Source organism: Sprattus sprattus (assembly GCF_963457725.1).
Source record: "Sprattus sprattus genome assembly, chromosome: 3".
NCBI classification, from domain to species: domain Eukaryota; kingdom Metazoa; phylum Chordata; class Actinopteri; order Clupeiformes; family Clupeidae; genus Sprattus; species Sprattus sprattus.
In genome coordinates, this window is record NC_137922.1 from 39283461 (window position 1) to 39302406 (window position 18946).

General features: G+C 46.0%; 1 protein-coding gene across 1 annotated transcript in view; it reads left to right on the plus strand.

Moving 5' to 3' along the window:
- The window catches only part of snx29 (sorting nexin 29), a gene marked incomplete at its 5' end in the record, with an annotated part of 97622 nt that overhangs the window by 18222 nt on the left and 60454 nt on the right, over positions 1-18946 (plus strand). Inside the window, one exon of the mRNA XM_080834287.1 lies at positions 2194-2279. Within this exon, the coding sequence (XP_080690413.1) occupies positions 2194-2279 (86 nt within the window). The remainder of the gene's footprint in view (positions 1-2193; positions 2280-18946) is intronic.

The window sequence follows — 18946 nt, forward strand, 5'->3', positions numbered from 1 at the left end:
AGGAGGCTGATCGGCTGATTGGCTGATTGCTCCTTCCCTGGTGAGGAGAATGGGGCATGATTTACATCAGGAGCCTTGGTGTGCTTCCTTTTTAAACAGGAAGTCTTGACATGATGACGGTCCTGCATGGTGTTTACATGAATGGAGGAAATGGAGAGCAGGTGGAGTGTATATGGGCTTTATTTGATTGAAATTGATTGCGTCCAATCAAATCAGTTCCACCTCACAAGCATGAAAAAAAAGGAAATAAAAAGGAATCAGGCCAGACGTCGACAGTCAAAATGAAAAACATCTCCGAATAGCTTCATTCTGATTAGTCAGTTGCTGCCCAGCTAGTTTGTGCTCTGTGGACTGATGTGTAAAAGAACATGTGTTTCTGTCTTTGTGTGTGAGAGGTGCAGAGCAGCATCCTGCAACCCGTGACACTCCTCCGACTTAGTATTTTATGTTCAAGGCAGAACAAGAGAAGCCCTTTTATGCAGAGACCTTGTGAACATGAACCAGAAAACCGGGCTTCCGCTCCTTTGATTAAGCGCAAACCCCCATCTCCATTATTCTGGCATTGTCATTCCGGGCCTTTCCGCGTCAGGGAAATCACTGAGTGAAATGTATCTAATTACCCCACAAAAGAGAGTCACAGAGCTCCACACAAAAAAAAAAAACCATTGGAAAAAAAAAAAAGAAAAACTGGCGGCGCATGGTGTGCTACTGACGCTGTCTGCCTGTGGTGGTCCTCATTAGAGTAGACAGATCCTTGGCCCAGGGCTGTTTACCTCACGGCTGACGTCTTAACCCTCTTCAGGGCGTCTTCAGAGAGGTGTTTATGTCCGACACCCGCAGCCCCTTCCTCATGTGGGATGCTTATTCTCAGGTTTAAGGGAGAAGAAGGAGGGGGAAAATCCTGAATAATACCAGCTAAAGTGAACACTAAGGGTGCCCAGAAGGGACAAGCGAGTGGTTAGCGATGAAGAGTCAGCTGAGCTGCTGAGCCTCGTCTGCTGAGCCATCTCGTCGCCCCGAAGATCTGCCATTTATTAGCTTTAATTAAATCTGGGTGGGATTGTGCCAAACGCCAGAGCCGGGGATGATGATGGAGGATCGGCCTTTTGAGAACGTTTCGGAACCTAGAGGAAGTCTCCTACTCCGCTCATTCATTGTGCCCTGGAAGAAAGGAAGGTGATAAGCGGGGTACAAAAGAGTTTCGGCACGAATGGATAAGGTGCGCTTTTTTCACCGAGCTGCCGTCGGGGCTCGATGTTGATAGATTTTTCCCTTTTCTTGTTTCGTTACCTTCCCTCGCCCAAGCAGCCATAATCAGTCACACAGACACACGCAGGCACACGCAGGCACACACACTCACGCACGCACGTTTTTGCATTGCAGGGAGATGTAGAGCAGTCAGCAGTCAAGTGATGGATCTAAATAGAGTCCAATGGGGAAATATGATACTGGGTCCCTTAGTCTGCTGACACAGAGCAGTTTGTATGTTGAAATCAGCAGTCTCTGCTTGTTGACACGCAGCTATGGATGATGTATTACAGTGACACCTGATGTCTGTGAATGTGAAAAGAGGAGAGGTTCTTTTTTTTTCCTGTAGACACAGCAGAACAACTCAAGCAGCCATTTTAAGACTTTCTTTATGCCTGCCCTGTGCTGGTGGTCATTCGTTGCTATGGAAACTAAACACAAAAGTCCAGTTTCCATTGAGGTCCATTTTATGGTGCATTGAGTTTTCTGGTTTGTCTGCGCTGTCGAGACTGGACAGGTTTTCACAGTTTAGTCATATCCTGTCTGAACAACTTTATTTTTCAACCTCAAAACAGATGTAAAAGCACAACAGGGAACTATTACAGGGAAGAATTCTTTAATATTCAATAACATAGCATTTTTATTAACATCATTTTCAAATTATTTCTAGCATACTAGATTTTTCTTTCATTTTAATTTCATCTGCTCAATAAAACAACTCTCAGACAAGATATAGGAATTTCATACATTATGTGGTTTCATTTTTGTATCTAATGATTTAACTGCACCAGAAGGGATTCGCCATCTGATGAAATGGCATATTCCTGACTGTGTTTGTCTTTTTTAAAACGTGTCCTTGAACACATGCCTGATTTGTGTTCCTGACTGCTCTGCCTTTCCTGCCCTTGGTCTGACTAAAGCCAGCCTCTCCTTGTTGTCTTCCAGAGAGAACGAGGTCCTCAAGGTCCAACTGAAGAAGTATGTGGGGGCGGTCCAAATGCTGAAGAGGGAGGGTAACCAAGGCAACGACGGTAAGACACCCACCGCTTGAGTTCACTATCAGGACACTGTACCATTGCCATATCATGCTAGCGGCCTGAGCTGAGAGCCTCTCTGGTCACTGTGGTTTCAGAACATTTGCGTCCCAACATTGCACGTTTTCCCCTGATGTGGATCCATACTTGGTTGTTTCACGCCCAGTGTCTGAATTAGGCCTGGTTTTAATGATTCATTAGCCCTGTTCTGGGCCAGGCTCACTCATTAGCTTTTCCTTGGTGCCTTTTAATAAAAGTTAGCTTGCCCGAGGATGGTAGCATGCTGTGCAAAGGGTATTTAGATAAGGCGACTTCTATCAAAGGCAAACAAAGTTAACATGGCAGATTTCAGTCAGAGAATAATGGCTAATTACATTAGGGGGACGTAAAAAGGTAGTTATCAGCTCCATGGCAGAGTGAATCCCCTCGGGTCCTTTCCAGCTGCCGCCTCAGGCACAAAAGGAAAAGAGGGTGACTAGAATAATCGCCTGATTAAAAACTGTTCTTTTTCATGAATATACTTCTATTGGGGCATTAGTATCTCGTGACTGCACAACACTTTGCGGGTGTCAGTCTAGCGTGGTCCAAATGAGGGTCTATCTTTCGGCAGCCGATCTGGCCTTTCTTTCAAATGTCTTTTTTTCCCCTCCCATTTGTAAATTGTAATCATGATATGCCAGGCCCCTTTTGAATTAGCTGTTCAGCCATTCTCTTTGTGTGCTTCAAAGTGCCCCAGCAGAGCAGAGGACGGGACAAGCATTCCAGAAAAGCCATTTCACAAGTGCAACGTAACTGCAACCCTTGTACGTTGCTTTGGATAAAAGCGACTGCTAAATGTCTAAATGTAAATGTAAAATGTTGTAAGCCGTGTAGCACTCGACACTCACCTCCCTCTCTTTGACCTCCTCGATATGACCCGGCCCTATCCCTCGCAATGAGACATTTGCATGTATCTAACACATTCCATAAAACCGAGGGAAATGTGTGGCCCCTCTTGTGTTGGGGCACGTCCAGGGGGCCCTGACTACCTGGGTTGTCTTTTAATCACACGGCCAGTAACAGGGGATCTTGCCTGCTCAGAGCCTGAGGGAAACAAAAAAAGCACACACACACACACACACAAAAGAATCTTGATGGTAGTGGCTCATAAAGCTGCATTGTGTATTACCCTGAGTGGGGGTAGGCCGGTAAAGAGCTGGTTGGCCTGTGTGTGCAAGCTGCTCTCTCTGCGGGTCCCCCAATTTGCCCGATCATTTGCCGTTCCATGCTGCCTCTATTCTTTTCTGCCCAAAGGATGGGAAGATGGAAGATGGAAGCCCCCCTGCCCCCCCCCCCCCCCCCCAGTCCCCTCACACCACCCATTCCTTCTCCCTCCCATCTTGGTTGCTAACAGGGCTGCCTTACTATTCACCGCTTTGATGTTGACTCGCAGCTGAAGATTGTGGAGATGAAGAGAAGCATGTGAAATTTGAAGCAGAAGCAAACACAATCCACTCCCCATCCCCCCCACCCCACACACACACACACATACCCCTCCACACACAACCCACTGTTCCCCCTCCTTCACCCATGTCCTGTCAAAGAGCTCGTTGATCATATTAGAAGCTGACTTTTGAAGGCATACATGTTGTGTATAAAAAAAATGTAGTTGCGATACTCAGCTTCTCAGAGGAATCTTGACGATCTGAGGCCTGCGCCCCTTCTGCATTCTGAGCTGTGCGGTTAAGTCAGAAAGACTCTTCATCGCAGACATGCTTTGCCGCTCCGATTCGTATGCTTTACTAAGTCTGCGCTCCAACTTCGGCAGTTCACCACTCCGCACGCACACGTCTCAAACGATCTCCCATGATGATTAAAACAGCCAGAAACAAGGGGGTCAGGCAGACCGACAAAGATGGCTAACTGCTCTGTCGATTTTTGGAGCTCCTGCCGAGCCCTGGCTTTGCCGTCGGCCTCCGCATTTCTCCACCCTCTCCTTTGAGGGATTTGGGTCAGGGGAAGACAAAGCGGTAGGGGATCCTTTTCAAGATTGCCTCCACGTCTGCAGAGACAGTTAATACACCCACTAAAGCATCAACACCTTGGATTTCCTGTTTAGATGAGTGTTTGTTGACTATCTCCTCTCCTCACCCGTACTTCCAAATGAGATTTCCCCCAGCGTTTGACCTGTGATGGATTCACTGCGGCATTCCTCCGGCTCTACATGATGTAGTGTGTCCATTTATAAATCCCACGGACAGGCTGAATGAATCGGGGAGTGGGAAATAGATTACACTGGAAGTTAAGTATGAATAAACACGCAATGGGCTTTCGCCTCTCCGCTGACAGTTCTACTTAATGAGTCAGCGAGGAGCATTTTTCATCAGGGCTAGGGGATAGTTAAGGTTGTGGGGGCTGGTGAGCGGGTACCGTTAATAATATCACGTTGCAAATTCATTGCGTATTAGATCATATTTACCTTGGCCTGCTGGGCATGGTTAGTGGTAGCCATCTTGTTTTTGCCAGCTTATAGCTGGGGGAATCGACTCTGTTGGCTGCTTGCACACGTACGGTCAATAGCGCGTGGGTAAATCCGGTTATTATATTTCCATTTCAGAGACAGGAACGCTCCCCTACCGTTGGTGACACCGGCTGGCCCTTTATTAAACAGCCCTGTTTACTTCCGTGGGATGGGAGGTGCGAGGGAACGTCGGAGAGGCCAGACGGCTGTGATCAGGGGGAGCGCCACCCGTCAGCTCACCTGTAAACAAGTGGTGTTAATGAACATTTTAATCAATCCCTGCGGGTTAAACAGTGGCCCTCATATCCTTCCTCCCGTGTCCTGGAGGAGACGCTGTCACTCACTGCCCCGGACTGCTGTGCGAGGACGGACGGGCCGCCAGGTGGACACTGTGGGAGACGTACCTCCGTAGAGAGGACAGAGGGGGGAGAGAGCTAATGACGGTGGCTAGTTCATCACTGCCCGCTGGCAGCTTTCTCAGCTAGCCTGTCATTCTGAGGCCCTTTCACCTCCACAGGCTCCCGGACCATCAGAGACAAAAACATTGGCCACTTGTCATCAAAGGTACCCAGCAAATATTTCTTCAGGCCTTGTTTTTACAGCGAGCACGGCCCTCAGAATGTCAAGCTTCAAAGAAAAACCTCACGACCACATAGTGTGAAACCTCTAAGAGAGAGTGTTTTTCTTCCCCCTCCACACTAATAATATACTTCAAGTGTAGACTCGACAGAACCCCCAGGATGAATGACGGTGATGTTTTTGAGACTTGCGTGTGATTTTAAAGCTTAAAGCTTTTGCTCAGCAACAGCCCGAAGCTGCCTGTGCTGTGCGCCACCTTGGTGCTGACGTAAAAAGCTGCCGCGGTGGTTCCACCACCTGTTATTACCTCTCTAGTCTCCTAAGAAGTCTGTACTTTACCACTGAGGCACTCTAAGGAAAAAAAGCCAGCCGTAGAAACAGTGATTACGTTGGCCCATAGTTACGGGAGATGCAAAGGCTGATGATGTCATGGTAATCAGTGCAAGGGTGATTTAGCGGATGCGTGGGAAACTCCGGTGAAATTGCGTATTGTAAAGACACATCTGGTGCCCGGGTAGAGAGAGAGAGAGAGAGAGATTGAAGAGACCGGATGAGGCTTTGGTTGAAGTGTTAAGGTGTGCTTGTATGTTTTCAAACTCCTTCTCTCACTCCCCCATCGCATAAAAAGGCGTTCAGAATTTCAGCAAGGAGGAGGGATAGGCAAAAAGCGAGAGCAGTGGAAGAGGGAGGGTGGAGGTGGAGGTGGAGGGGGGAGAAAGAAAGAAAGTGGAGGCAGAAAGAGAACAATCAAAGGTAACAGCTGAGCTGTACATGTCTGCTTCCTGCAGTCACCTGAAGTCGCTCAGATTAAGCCTCTGCTTCAGCCTGCTGTGACACAGCAAAGCACCTTGGGAAATACTCCACATGTGGCCAGGCATCGCAATAGGGGCTGGCACACTGGCCTCTGTGCTAATCAAAGGAGATCCAAATCCCCGTCCTTCAAACACACACACACACACACACACACACACACACACACACACGCGCACACACACACACACACACACAGCCAGACGCATGTCCTCAAGAGAGCAGATAATGAAATGAAGAACAAAAATCCCCGCCTGTGCTTTATGGGCTTCACAGGTGCTCTGCTCGGGCACAGCATCAGGCTCTCTGATCCGCAGCGCGGGCGACGACAGGGCTGCTCAAGGCCGGACGCGGCCCCATTACTAAATCAGCTGGACCGCGCTGAGCCACAGAGGAGCCGCGGGGCAAGCCTTGGCTATGCTGATCTGCTGATCTCCCTAAGCTGCCGGCTGCTCTGTTACTTAAAGCTGGAGATAATGCTTATGACAACCCCCCCCCCCCCCCCCCCCCCCACTCACACCCCCCCCAAAAAACACCCCTTTATCACTTTTGCTAATGCTTGTTTATTTTTCCGTGACTAAATCGGTGGTGTTAAGCTTGTTCATTTGTTGTGGAATGGCTATATTGCAAGGTTCTATAAACAGTGTCACTTAGCTTTCATCTGCCTTCTCATCTGTGTGTGTGTGTGTGTGTGTGTGTGTGTGTGTGTGTGTGTGTGTGTTTGACTGTGTGTCTGTGTGTATGTGTATGAATGTTTGAGGTTTGTGAAGTGTCTGTGTGTGTGTGTTTTTGTTTGAGAATTAAAGCTTAATAAAAGTTGTCTGAGTGCCGGAGGGGCATATCTGATCTTGAGCCTCTTGTAATTGCGTGAACTTGCATAAGGACACACTGCCGGTGCTGCGGGAGGCACCCACCTTTTCTCACTCGGCAGGGCTTGCTGAATGCTTGAGCAGACCGGCTCAGGGGTTACTCCAGCACCCCGCTGAGCATCCACTATTGATGGGTGGGTGGGGGGCAGAGCAAAACCTCTTAGTTGGTTGCTATTTCTTTCTCTCTTTCTCTCTTTCTCTCTTTCTCTCTTTCTTTCTTTCTTTCTTTCCCTCTGTGCCCTCTGTATACTCTTCTTCTCATTATGTTTTGAATCAAATGTGAGCGGGGTTCACTGGCACCACTAGACGATTAGACAGGAACTAAAGAAGGAACTAGAGCTTAGAGCTCGCACTCGACACAAACCCTCATGGCGCACTTCACGTCATTGTATTTCAGATACTCACGCTGTGCTGGCAGTCGGAAGAGCGGTTTGCTGTTTTTGGGTACTCACATCGTACAGTTCCCAGTAATTGGATTCATATGGAAGAAGTGTCAGTCGTTCATCTATCTAATGAGTTTTTTCTACATCGGTTTCAAGGGTTTTTTGTTTTAGATTACTATTTCATATGGCCCACTAGTCAGTGTCGTATGTGGTATTTATTTGGCATTTGGGAGCTTTGACTTTGACTAAATGTTTTTTCGTTACTTTAAATTAAGGTCTCTTCTAAAATAAATAAAGTTTGTCATGGTTTGATGTGTTGAATTGGATTTTTAATTAGGCATCTCCCTTGCATTGGCTTCGTTCCAGGGTTTGATAGAAAGTGTTAGGACGTGGATTAGAGAAGATTTCCCTTTATAAAAGAAATGTTCTGTCTGTATGATGAAATGGCTTCCTGCAATATATCCAAGTATGTCTTGAAGTAAAGGCTGAAGCTTTCAACTGCTGATTAATCCCTGGACTAGTCAAGATCAGAAATCCCTTATAGGATAACTCATTACTGTCTTCCCATTTAAAGTGGGTTTGTGTCACCAAGATTCCAGTTATTCACAGCCTTAATGTGTACTGTTTTCTTAACAAAATGCTTGAGTTTGCGGAAAAACTTTTGTTCTAATTTAGGTTATGTAAAATAGATGATTATGTAAATCCGCAAGGCTAAATCTGTATCCTAATGCTACACTCCCTCCGCTCCATATTACTGACCGTTCCCTTTATGCGTCATCAGATGCCCTTTACTAATTAATAGCGAGTGTAGATTTCATTGAACTTGTTTCATGTATATTTAATTTTGGCTCGCGTGACCTCTTGACCCAGTATGCTGTCAAGATCCGAGCAGCACATCCCTTTTGAGATTGCATGATGGCTTGAGCCTTTAATGGTAAAGACAGACTGAGCTAGTGAGAGAGGAAAGAGAAAAGGGTATTTAGTTAATCGAGATGAGAGAGACTTCTCTTATCCTTATCAGAAGAAACGGAGAGACGTGCTTGTGACGGTTTCGCTTTTTGACTCCTTTGTTTGCCCAAACTCATGAATATGGCGTGCAGCATAAATTCACCACTGCTGTTGATACCAGTCAAACACTCTCCCTGGCTTGACTCGCCTCAGCCGCCGAGGGAGCCCGAGTGCCGGAAGCGTTGTCACTAGGTGTCCATCATTACAGCGCTGTGTTGTTCAAGAAAGGTAGCTCTCTGCTTTTTTTCTCCAACAAAAAACATCTCCACCCGCACACGCATACACGCTCCTTATATTGACAGGTTGTGTTTCTCGCACAGAGGATTATGCTAATACAGGACTGCTTGTGAGCGGTGACTCTTAGAGGACGAACATTGATTGAAGCCCCTCATCCCAATCAGCAATTATGTAAACACTTTGTCAGCAGTGAGTTCATGTCTATTGGTAGTTCCGTTGGAATTCTAATTAGGCATCCACCTGATTAAATTAGATATGCAAGGGATATATGATTTGTGTTTATGTATGTTTACATGTATCCCCTGTGTGAAGAAAGCACACTTAATTCCTGTCAGCAGGACGTCCTCTTTGCAACCTTGAGAACTGTTTATGCGGGTGAGCTATCAACTTCCTTGTTCATAACAGGTTTGATTGTGCCAACAAACCAACAGATGGCAGTGTATTCTCCATGGCTAGGATAATGCAACTACACATTACCCTTCCGAGAGACCAGAGTTTAGAATAGAGCAAAGGTTTTGCTGGGGGGGGGCATTTGCCTGTTAATCTCAGAACGATTCTACAGGGTATTGGAATGGATGTTGCCATGGACCTGGCACTTGACGCTGTAGGAGTCCCTTCGACTTCCTTCTGAGGTCCACACACAGAATAGTCGACCAAAGCCCCTCCTGCAAGAACAGTGGTCACAGTGGCAAGGAGATCTGCAAAGGCCAGCCTGGGAATGAGAATGGGGTAAAAATCTGTTGACCTGAATCAAATCAACATCTTTGCTAAATTGATGTTATGTGCTCCCCATTGCCTCATTTCATTCAGGATTTACTTGAACTCTCCTTTGCAAGTACCGGCTTGCTTGCCTAACTGGGAGAGAGTTCGGCCAGAGGGTCTAATTTTGCCAAACAGTTATGATGACAGACTTGCACTGAAAGCTGTAATAACAATTCATTTGTTCTGTGTCTCAATACTCTTGTCAGTTAACTGTTGTGCAAATATGTGCTTTTTATATTGGAAAGCACTGTGTTTCAACCAACTCTGTTAGCTGAATGCAGAGGGAGACTCGGCCATGACACATGCAGTGAATAGCCACCATTGCACAGCATACCAGACAGCAATCATGGGTTCTTAGTGCCAAGCTTTTGTGGGAAATATCTTTATACGTTGATGAGAAGTATGAGGCCACACAGCAGCTTATTGTAATGTAGATCGGCTGTTATGGGCCTGGAGGGAATTCACTATTTTGTGTTAAATTGCTCGGAAAGACATTTCATCCTGCACTCTGTGATAACCTTGCAGTCCAGCTGGAGGCCGTTGCTTTCATTAGGACGTGACGACGAATGGTGGCATCGCACATTAACAGTGCTTTCTATTTTAAAAGCATCTTCATGGAGAACGTTCATCTAGCGATCCCGCCTTTTATGTGGGAGACAAAACACTAATGGAAAAGTTTATCTCTAACATTGCATGTGGTTGTCTTTCTCTGGACCAAATTTTAATGGTTACTCATTTGAATTTTGGGCTTTCAATTAAATCCTCTCAAGAAGCTATAGAAAGTTAGTGGCCTGTGTTATTCTGTTCAAGCGTGGCTAATGACTAAGGAGGGGACCAAATGTTTCTTAATTGGAGGGAGATGAACCCTGATAAAGCTGTGAATTTAAATGGAAGAACAGGAGGCGTCAAGTGGAATGGGAAGGTGTCTAGTTATCGAACAGAAGTGAAGTGTAACGAAATCGCTTCAAGAGAAATGGTAAGAGAGAGGCCATTTTTTCGAGTATCTTACCATTCATGTAATCCTTGCCCAAAATTCAAACCGCTTTTTCCCTTTTTGCATACCTCTGTGTGAAAACACAGTGAAAGCACATACTTGCAGTGTATGCTCCCATTGGGCATGTTCAACCCTGACCTTGTCGAATAGCTTAGTACTTAAAGAACAGAGCCATGTACATAACATGTTGTTATCCATTTGCAGGAACCAGGTTTTTATTTCATAGGGGCTCCCCTCTACGCCCTAAAGCACAAACCCCTCAGATCACACACAACCAGAGGACAGACTGCCCTTACTAATTCTCACTAAACACCCCAAGACTCCAATTAGTGTTCAAACAGTGTTCGCAGAGCAACAAGACTTCCGTCATATCCATCAACTTGAGATGATGTATTCTATGAGTTTAATATTAATGCAGATACAGTCAGTGTGTCATGCCAGCAGCTGCAGTCTAACTTCCTACAAGAGCAAGCCTACCAAATGGCAAAAACTTGGTAACAAGATCCATCCTTCCACATTAAACAGCTTGTGTTTGGTTCTCCATTATAAGCGAGGGAGTTAAGGGGCTCCCAACCGAAACGAAGAAATCGCTAATCATAAAGGATGAGGCTGACCAAAGCTGGAGCTGCCACCCATGCCGCCATCCATCTTAAAATCGCCATCCCACGGCACGTGGAGCGTAAGTGCCATTTCCTGGCCGCGGCTCGCTCTCAAATGCGTTTACTGGTCATTACCTGCCCCTAGCGCTTACTAACACAGTGCAGGCGTGCTAATAGGGCTGGTGGGTCCTGAGCTCGTTGCCATCTCTGCCGGGACTCATCACTGGCCTGCCTTTTCTGGAAAAGTTGACCATTTCGACAGACTGATGCCTTTGCCGGCATCTGAGGTGAGGGCCTGCTTGTGCTGTGGTGGTGCCGCGCTCGCACTCACCATCATAATGGAGCACTGATAGTCATCGCAGTGGCCACCACCAGCCTGAGATATTGTGTCTCATCTCGTCTCGTCTCCCTTGCTCTCTCCGTCACTCACTCACTCGCTCCCTGTCTCTCTCTCCCCTCAACCCCCAAAATAGGAAATGTCTAAATTACACTTGCTAATGGAATGCAGTGACAGTGATTTCTTCTTCTTCTTTTTCTTCCTCCTCATTCTCTCTCTCTCTCTCTCTCTCTCTCTCTCTGTCCTTCCTCTTCTGCCCGCTTTTTAATTCTCTATCAGGGACGGAGCACATCTCATTTGATATGAAATGAAAGGCTTTTCTTATCAAATTCTAAAAAAGATGAGGGAGAGCGAGTGCTGGCGGGGGCCAGCTGGATGGACGGGTGGGGGGAGGGAGGGAGGTTTGCCGATTGCAGTCGGGCACTCCAAAGACACCCGCCTCCTTCCTCTCTTGTGTTTCTCGTCGGTCGGCTTGCCTCGCTTCATCGGCAAACAGATGGAGACATCAATACTTAATGTGTGCGTAGCCTGCCTCACTTCAAGCCCCCTCTATTAAATAAGCGCCCGGCCTTGAATTAAAATTGGTCACGTCAGACTCCATCAAATGCAAAGGAAGTCATAAATACTCTGATCAAATACATTTGCACTACTTCTGGCTTTGAGTCCTCTCTAAGGTCTCCTTTGAACTCCGCGTGTGTCTAAAACAAGCTGCATCTGCGCCAGGAACAAGTTTTGTTGTCGAAGTTTGATGACAAAAAAAATCCGTCATTAAGTATGGGTTATGGGTCTGTCCTTTAGTATGGGTTATGACCCTGCATAGTTGTGTTGCAAATTGCATTCATGTTCTACAGACCGTTCAGTGGGATATAAGTAAGCTAGTTTGTTATAACACTTTGGGCCCTATCTTGCACCCAGCGCAATTGACATTGTCACCGACGCATGTATAATTCCTATCTTGCACCCGGCGCACAGCGCGATTTTCCCTCCAGAGGCGCGCTTCGAAATGAACTTGCGTCGACATGGGCGGGGGCGGAACAGAGAAGGCGTTTCTCTGGCGCAAGTGGTATTTTGCAGTTTCAAAACAACGCCGTGCGCCGTGCGCCATTGACCAAAAAAAAGCTGGTCTAATGTGAGGCGCAATGTCTAAAGTCTGTAACGCATATTCAGAACGCTATTTTAAGGGCGCATGTGCTTGCCCGCACAGTATAGGACCTATAGGCTACACTTTACTTCTGTCGTCTTCACGAGAGATTTACACCAATTGTTTGGCAAGCCATATATAATTACAAGGAAAATAAAGTATTTACCACATGAGGAAATCATTGTGATATCCGTATCCAAGACATTTTAAAACTAGGCATACATCTAGCGTACACAATTGACCCAAATGATTCAGGTTAATTGAAGCTGCGTGACATTTGATTTATTGTATGGCTTTGTTGCATTTATTTAATGCCAGTATTATTATAAATCTTGTAAACTCATCTTTGTGTATGTGGACTTTATTTATGTACCTTGGGTTTGGTCAGCTGGTGCACTGGCTTGGGTGCCGATTTCCATGCCCCCAAATCCCTGCAGGCTCTCAGGCGTGAGGGTAGACGTGGCGATGTCCTCTGCTGCCGTCAGATCCTGGGTCGAGGCAGATCCACCTCCCGTGAAGGCACGAGAACGTGTGTTACCTTCCAGCTTGGATGTCCCACGTCTCCGGACGTCATTATAGCGTTTTCGGCAACGTTTTCGGGTGCCCCGTTGCAGAAACAATCACGGCAATATCTTGACATGCTTGCTTGACTTTGCTTACTTTTGGAGGGTTTCTCGCATCCCCATATATATCTATCTCCCGGCTTTTTACAAAGCCATACAATAAATCAAATGTCACGCAGCTTCAATTAACCTGAATCATTTGGGTCAATGTGTAGGCTACGCTAGATGTATGCCTATTTTCAAAATATCTTGGATATGGATATCACAATGAATTCCTCATCTGGTTAATACTTTATTTTCCTTGTAATTATATATGGCTTGCCAAAAAATTGGTGTAAATCTCACGTCGGTCTCCTCGGCTGTGAACTTTTCCGGTCTTCCACCAGGTAATTCCGCCATCAAAATAACAAGCCGCTATGGACTATGCGCTCCTCGCTCTTAAAGGGAATGTGAAATGACGCTCGGATTGGTTTATTGCATATTACGCCCAAACCACACCTATGGCTGAGTAACCTCCTTTGGACCAACCCTTTTGACACTTGCGCTGGACGCAAGTGTGTTTTTTCCGCCGTTAAAATAGCAACTGCGCCATAGAGCCGCCCACACAGCTACTTGCGCTTGGCGCCGTCCTACTTGCGTTTCTGATCGGCAAGATAGGGCCCAATGTGTTATAGATTTCAATACGTACATTACTGAGATACAATAATGTTTTTGGAGCCTTGTGTGATTTATCTTATTTTCAGCAAACCACCAGACTGCCTGGCTCTCTTGAGTGTGTCGTAGATATTCATAGTCCAACACGAATTTTGATGACTTTTCTGCTCCAGTGATTCATAAGTCGTTCAATTCTGGCTTGGTTCTTTTATTTTACACACCATAAGTAGAACTTCAGGCATCAGGATTCTGCCAAAAGTGAGAACAAAGGTTTCTCCACCTCCGCAGACGAGCTAACACCTTTTAGACATGCTAGCCAGCTGTAAAAATCAGACCTTGGCATTTGTGTCATGAACTGCACTTGTTCCTCCTCCACGAGATGATGATGGAGCTCTCTGCCTCGTTCTCCCCTCCCGCATCAGTCTCCCCATGGACACAATCTTAATTGAATCATTGTGTGGACGACGCCATTACCCCTGTCAGAGGCAGTCGGCCATGACGGAGCTCCTTTTTCTCGCCCGGCTCGAGAGTCGACGCCGAGTGTCAGATTAGTCCTCCCCCTTGCCCATCTCCGCCTTGTACTCTTCATACCCTTCATCATCAACACCATCATCATCATCGTCGTCTCCTAGGGCTATAAAGTCTCTCCTCCACAGTCATCCATGCATATCACCCAATAAGCCCCTCTGTGTCTCTCCTCCTGCCCCTCCTCTGCTGTGTGCTGGTTAAGCACACAGCCTCTGGTCTTATGGCTCTCCCCCCCTCGTCCCTCACTCTTCCCAATCCTCTGCTTCCTTCTTCTCCTTCCCCTCCCTCCCCTCTCTCCCTCTACTCTTGATGTTGAAATAATTGATTTGACCCACTTTAGCATTTGTCGTTAGTCATTGCTGAGTTTATCTGCCTGCCCGACGCTTAATTATCAAGAGGAGGCGAATTAATCGTCTGTGGGCGTGAGTCGTCCTCCTGGGGAGGGACAGTTCCCCTTTTCAAACGCCGTCAGGACTATTAACACAATAACCCAAGAAGCAATTAGATGGACTTTTTGAAATGGCAGTCAATTTGGGAAAGGTGGTGGGTGGGGGTGTTTGGGGGTGGGGGGGGACTGTGTGATGATAAAGTAGTTTCCCTCCCCATCTCCTGATGACAAGAGACAGCAACGCTTTTCTAACAAGACGCATTTTCACACATGCCCGCCCGCTATCAAACAATGAAAAGCATTTTAGGGAGGTGGTGGTCCAGTGTGGAGTTGTGCACTGATGGAGATGTGTGCCTTTATTGTGGAGTGTGGTTCTGAGCAGGTTGCTGAGTGCTGGAGATGGTAGGGAATGTTTCGTACCCCTGTCATTTTCGATATAGGTCAGTGGGACTGGGTCAAAGTCCTACACTTATTCAATCTATTAGGAGAAGCCGTGTCAGCTATGTGGCTTGAGCGAGTCTAAGTGTGAGTGGGTGGGTGTATTGTTGATTGTGTGTATATTTGTGAGTGTGTGTGTATGTGTGTACATTTGTATGTGTGTTTCTGGAAATCCACATAATCTGCAGCAGTGTTGTTAGCAGTGCAGTGCAGTGCAGTTTTTTCCCCACACAGACGTTTTTGGGTCAGTTTTTTAAATAATTGCTTTGATCATTAGCAGAATAACGAGGATTTCTTTTTCCGCTCTCCATCAAACACAAAAAGACACACACATACACAGGATAACACACACACACACGCACACGCGCACACACGCACACACGCACACACGCACACACGCACACACGCACACACGCACACACACACAAACAGACAAACACACACAAACAGACACACACAGGATCACACACAGGATCACACACAGTGTCATACTTATTATTCAAACGGTACTGCACAGTAAACGACCCAATACTAAACAGCTGCCGAATGATTTGATGTATGCAGTTTGGTTTTTAAGTATGAACAGTGTGTGTGTGTGTGTGTGTGTGTGTGTGTGTGTGTGTGTGTGTGTGTGTGTGTGTGTGTGTCTCTGTCTGTCTGTGTCTGTGTTTGTGTGTGTGTGTGTGTTTGTGTGTGTGTGTGTGTGTACGTACACAGAGCCTTGTACTTTATATCTGTATTATTGTTTTTATGCAAACAAGAGGCACAAATGAAGAATTCGGTAAAAATAATAGTTTAGCACAAACAAGTCCATTTGCCTTTGTTCATTATGCATCCATGCAGCGAGTCATAAAAAGATGATGCGGATATTAATTATGTGGTTGGGCTTAGCCTTGGTGAAGGACAGTTTGTTTGTTTGTTTGTTTGTTTGTTGAATTCTTCTCTTGTCTGCCACTGTTTTTATTGTGACTAGCAATCATGGTAAATTGAAGTGGGTAAATACAGAGATTCTTCAAGTCTTTGTGCAAAAATGCCCTGTAAAGAAATGTTCTTTCTTTAACCGGATTCTGTAATTCTGCTTGTTGCCTAAAGCAATGAAACAAATGGAGAGTGAAAAACACAACAAGTTTAAGAATGCAATGTAAAATTGTGTGCACACACACACACACACACACACACACACACACACACACACACAGGAACACACAGGAACACGAACACACACAGAAACACACACACACACACAGGAACACACACAGGAACACGCACACACACAGGAACACGCACACACACAGGAACACACACAGAAACACACACACACACAGGAACACACACAGGAACACCAGTCTAGCCCCACTCATAAGTGTAGAATTTGCACTTTATTTGAGCAGTCAGAAATGGCACTCTGGTCAAATTGAAGAGAAAATCGAAAAACAAGTTAAGGTGCAAAAGCGTTTAGGGCCACTTTGAGAAATTGAAAGTGCCATTTCGGATGAAGGTTATTCTGCTTGAGACTTTGACGCTCCTTCAAGTAGCCTGCAAGATGAGTTGTCAGGTCAAATACTAGACAAAAATTGAAACCCCTCCTCTGATTCAAATCACAACATCAAATGAAAAGTTGTGGCACCAGAAATGCCGTTCATCAGAAAAATAAATTGATTCCAGAGAAGGATACACAGACACTCATTCATTTTGAAAATGGTTTGTGTCACTGATAACTGATGTAGCATAGCCATACTGATGCTGCCAACATGAACAGTCCGCCCACTTCAGTGTTGTTTGCACGGCTAATGGGTATGTGGTAGCCTCAGCGCTGTAGTCTCTACTCCCTTGTTTGCACATGGTGCCGTTTCCACTGCATTTCTCGAGCTCATTTCTAGTGTTCCCCCACGCTAACGTGTCTCTTGACCCCACTCTAAACAGCAGCGTGACCCCCCCCCCCCCCCCCCACCCCCAGATATCCCATTAATGTTTGCCAGCGATGCCCTTGTCTACAAGCAGCGAGACGCAACGTTCCTCAGCCACCAATGCCAGGAGGAGGGGTGATGGCTCCATCCTCGTTAGTCTCTCTCTCTCACTCTCTCTCTCTCTCTTTCTCTCTCTCTCTCTCTCTGTCTCTTCACTATAGTGCAGGAGCCTGTGACATTTAACCGTTATCAGTGTTTACTCGTTTATTGATATGCCTTTCAATTTTCCAGGTCTATTCTTGCACACTGGGGGCTGTGATGGCTCAGCAGATGCCCCCTCTTTGATGGAAACAAACCTCTGATAAAGAGGACGTGGGCCTCAGCTTTTTTCCTATTTTGATTGCTTTGAAATGACTGCGGGATACAGGAGGTCTGTGCGCTCTCTCTTTGTCTCTCTCTCTTTCTCATCTCTTTTTGTCTCTCACGTCCTCCCTCTTTTCCATGTCTCCCCCCTTGTCTGTCTCGCTTCTCTTTCTATCACTTCTCCTCTGCTTTTCTATCCCCTCTTTCTCCATCACACCTTTTGTAGCACAGTAATTATATTATGATAAAGAGGTAGCCAGGTGAAGCGGAGCTGGAGATTGGCATCACAGCTTGACAGATTATTGGCATGCTTCACCAGACCCTTTTTTCCCTCTCTTGCATCCTGATCAAGGGTGTGAATTCATCTCAGTTTTACCAATCATCCGTCTGAATATGCGTATTGGCATAACCCAGAAGTGGAGGTGATTTAAAGAAATTAGCTAGTTCTGTGCATGGATGGAGCGAAAAAACATGGATTTTCCACCCATGATTTTGCAGCAGTGAGCAGCACCAGTGAAGGCATTTTCTCATGCAGATTGGATTTATTATTTTCCATATGTTTCATATACTTCCATTCCACAAATCATTTTCTCCCCCCACAACCACCGTACCTGGCTGTCTGTGTAGAGCCAGATAATGCTTTATTATCATCACCGCAGTGGAAGCAATTGCTTTAAGATGTTGACAGAGTAGACCAGGTGATTTCCAGTTGTGTTCTCATCATGAAAAAGAATGATGTGGTCTCATAGCTGTTGTTGCATTCTTGGAAGTATAAGCACTGACTAGTCACTCAATAGGGTCACAGTAGAATGCCTTTCCTCGAAACCATAAGGTATAATTACAACATGATATGCATTCACATTCGGGTCCTTAGTCGCCCTCTGAACTGCAGGTAATGGTATTTTTCTATGGTATATAATTATGGTTTTACATAATGGTATTTTTCTATGATAAATAATTATGGTATACATAATGGTGTTTTGGAGTTTAGGATATGCCAAAAAGACAGAGCATTTCATTAAGTATAGCTGAACAAAGTTAGATTCCTTTAAAGAGGTTTCACTCAATACTTCTTCGCAGGGGCAGAGAAGTTCCATGGAGCAGTGTTGTGTGTTTGGTTGTGAGGCCCCGTGTTCACCTGAAGGCAAGGTCATGTAAACACTCCTGGAGAGGTTACCTATTGTCTATGTCCATCCTATTGCACGTGAACTGTGTTACAAAACTGATCCGTCCAGTGCGCCTCACTCAGTCGCATGCTCCCTCGGAGGCGCATTGGCTTGTTTACTATGCAATTTCACGTCTGGACATCAAATTGGCCTCGTCCCTGTGCGCTGCGGAGATGGCCTCTCCTGATGGAATGATACGCTGCCTTTTTTGCCGGAGTCTCACGCATGGCAAACAGATGTTGCATTATAGGGGAAAGGGGAAGCCCAGATTGCCACGATCTCTATGCTTTCATTATTATGGTTTGCAGTATCCACTCCCCCCTCCTCACACACACACACACACCACACACACTTACACAAACACACACACACACAGACACACACACAGACACACACACACACACACACACACAACACAGACACAGCACACACCCGCAC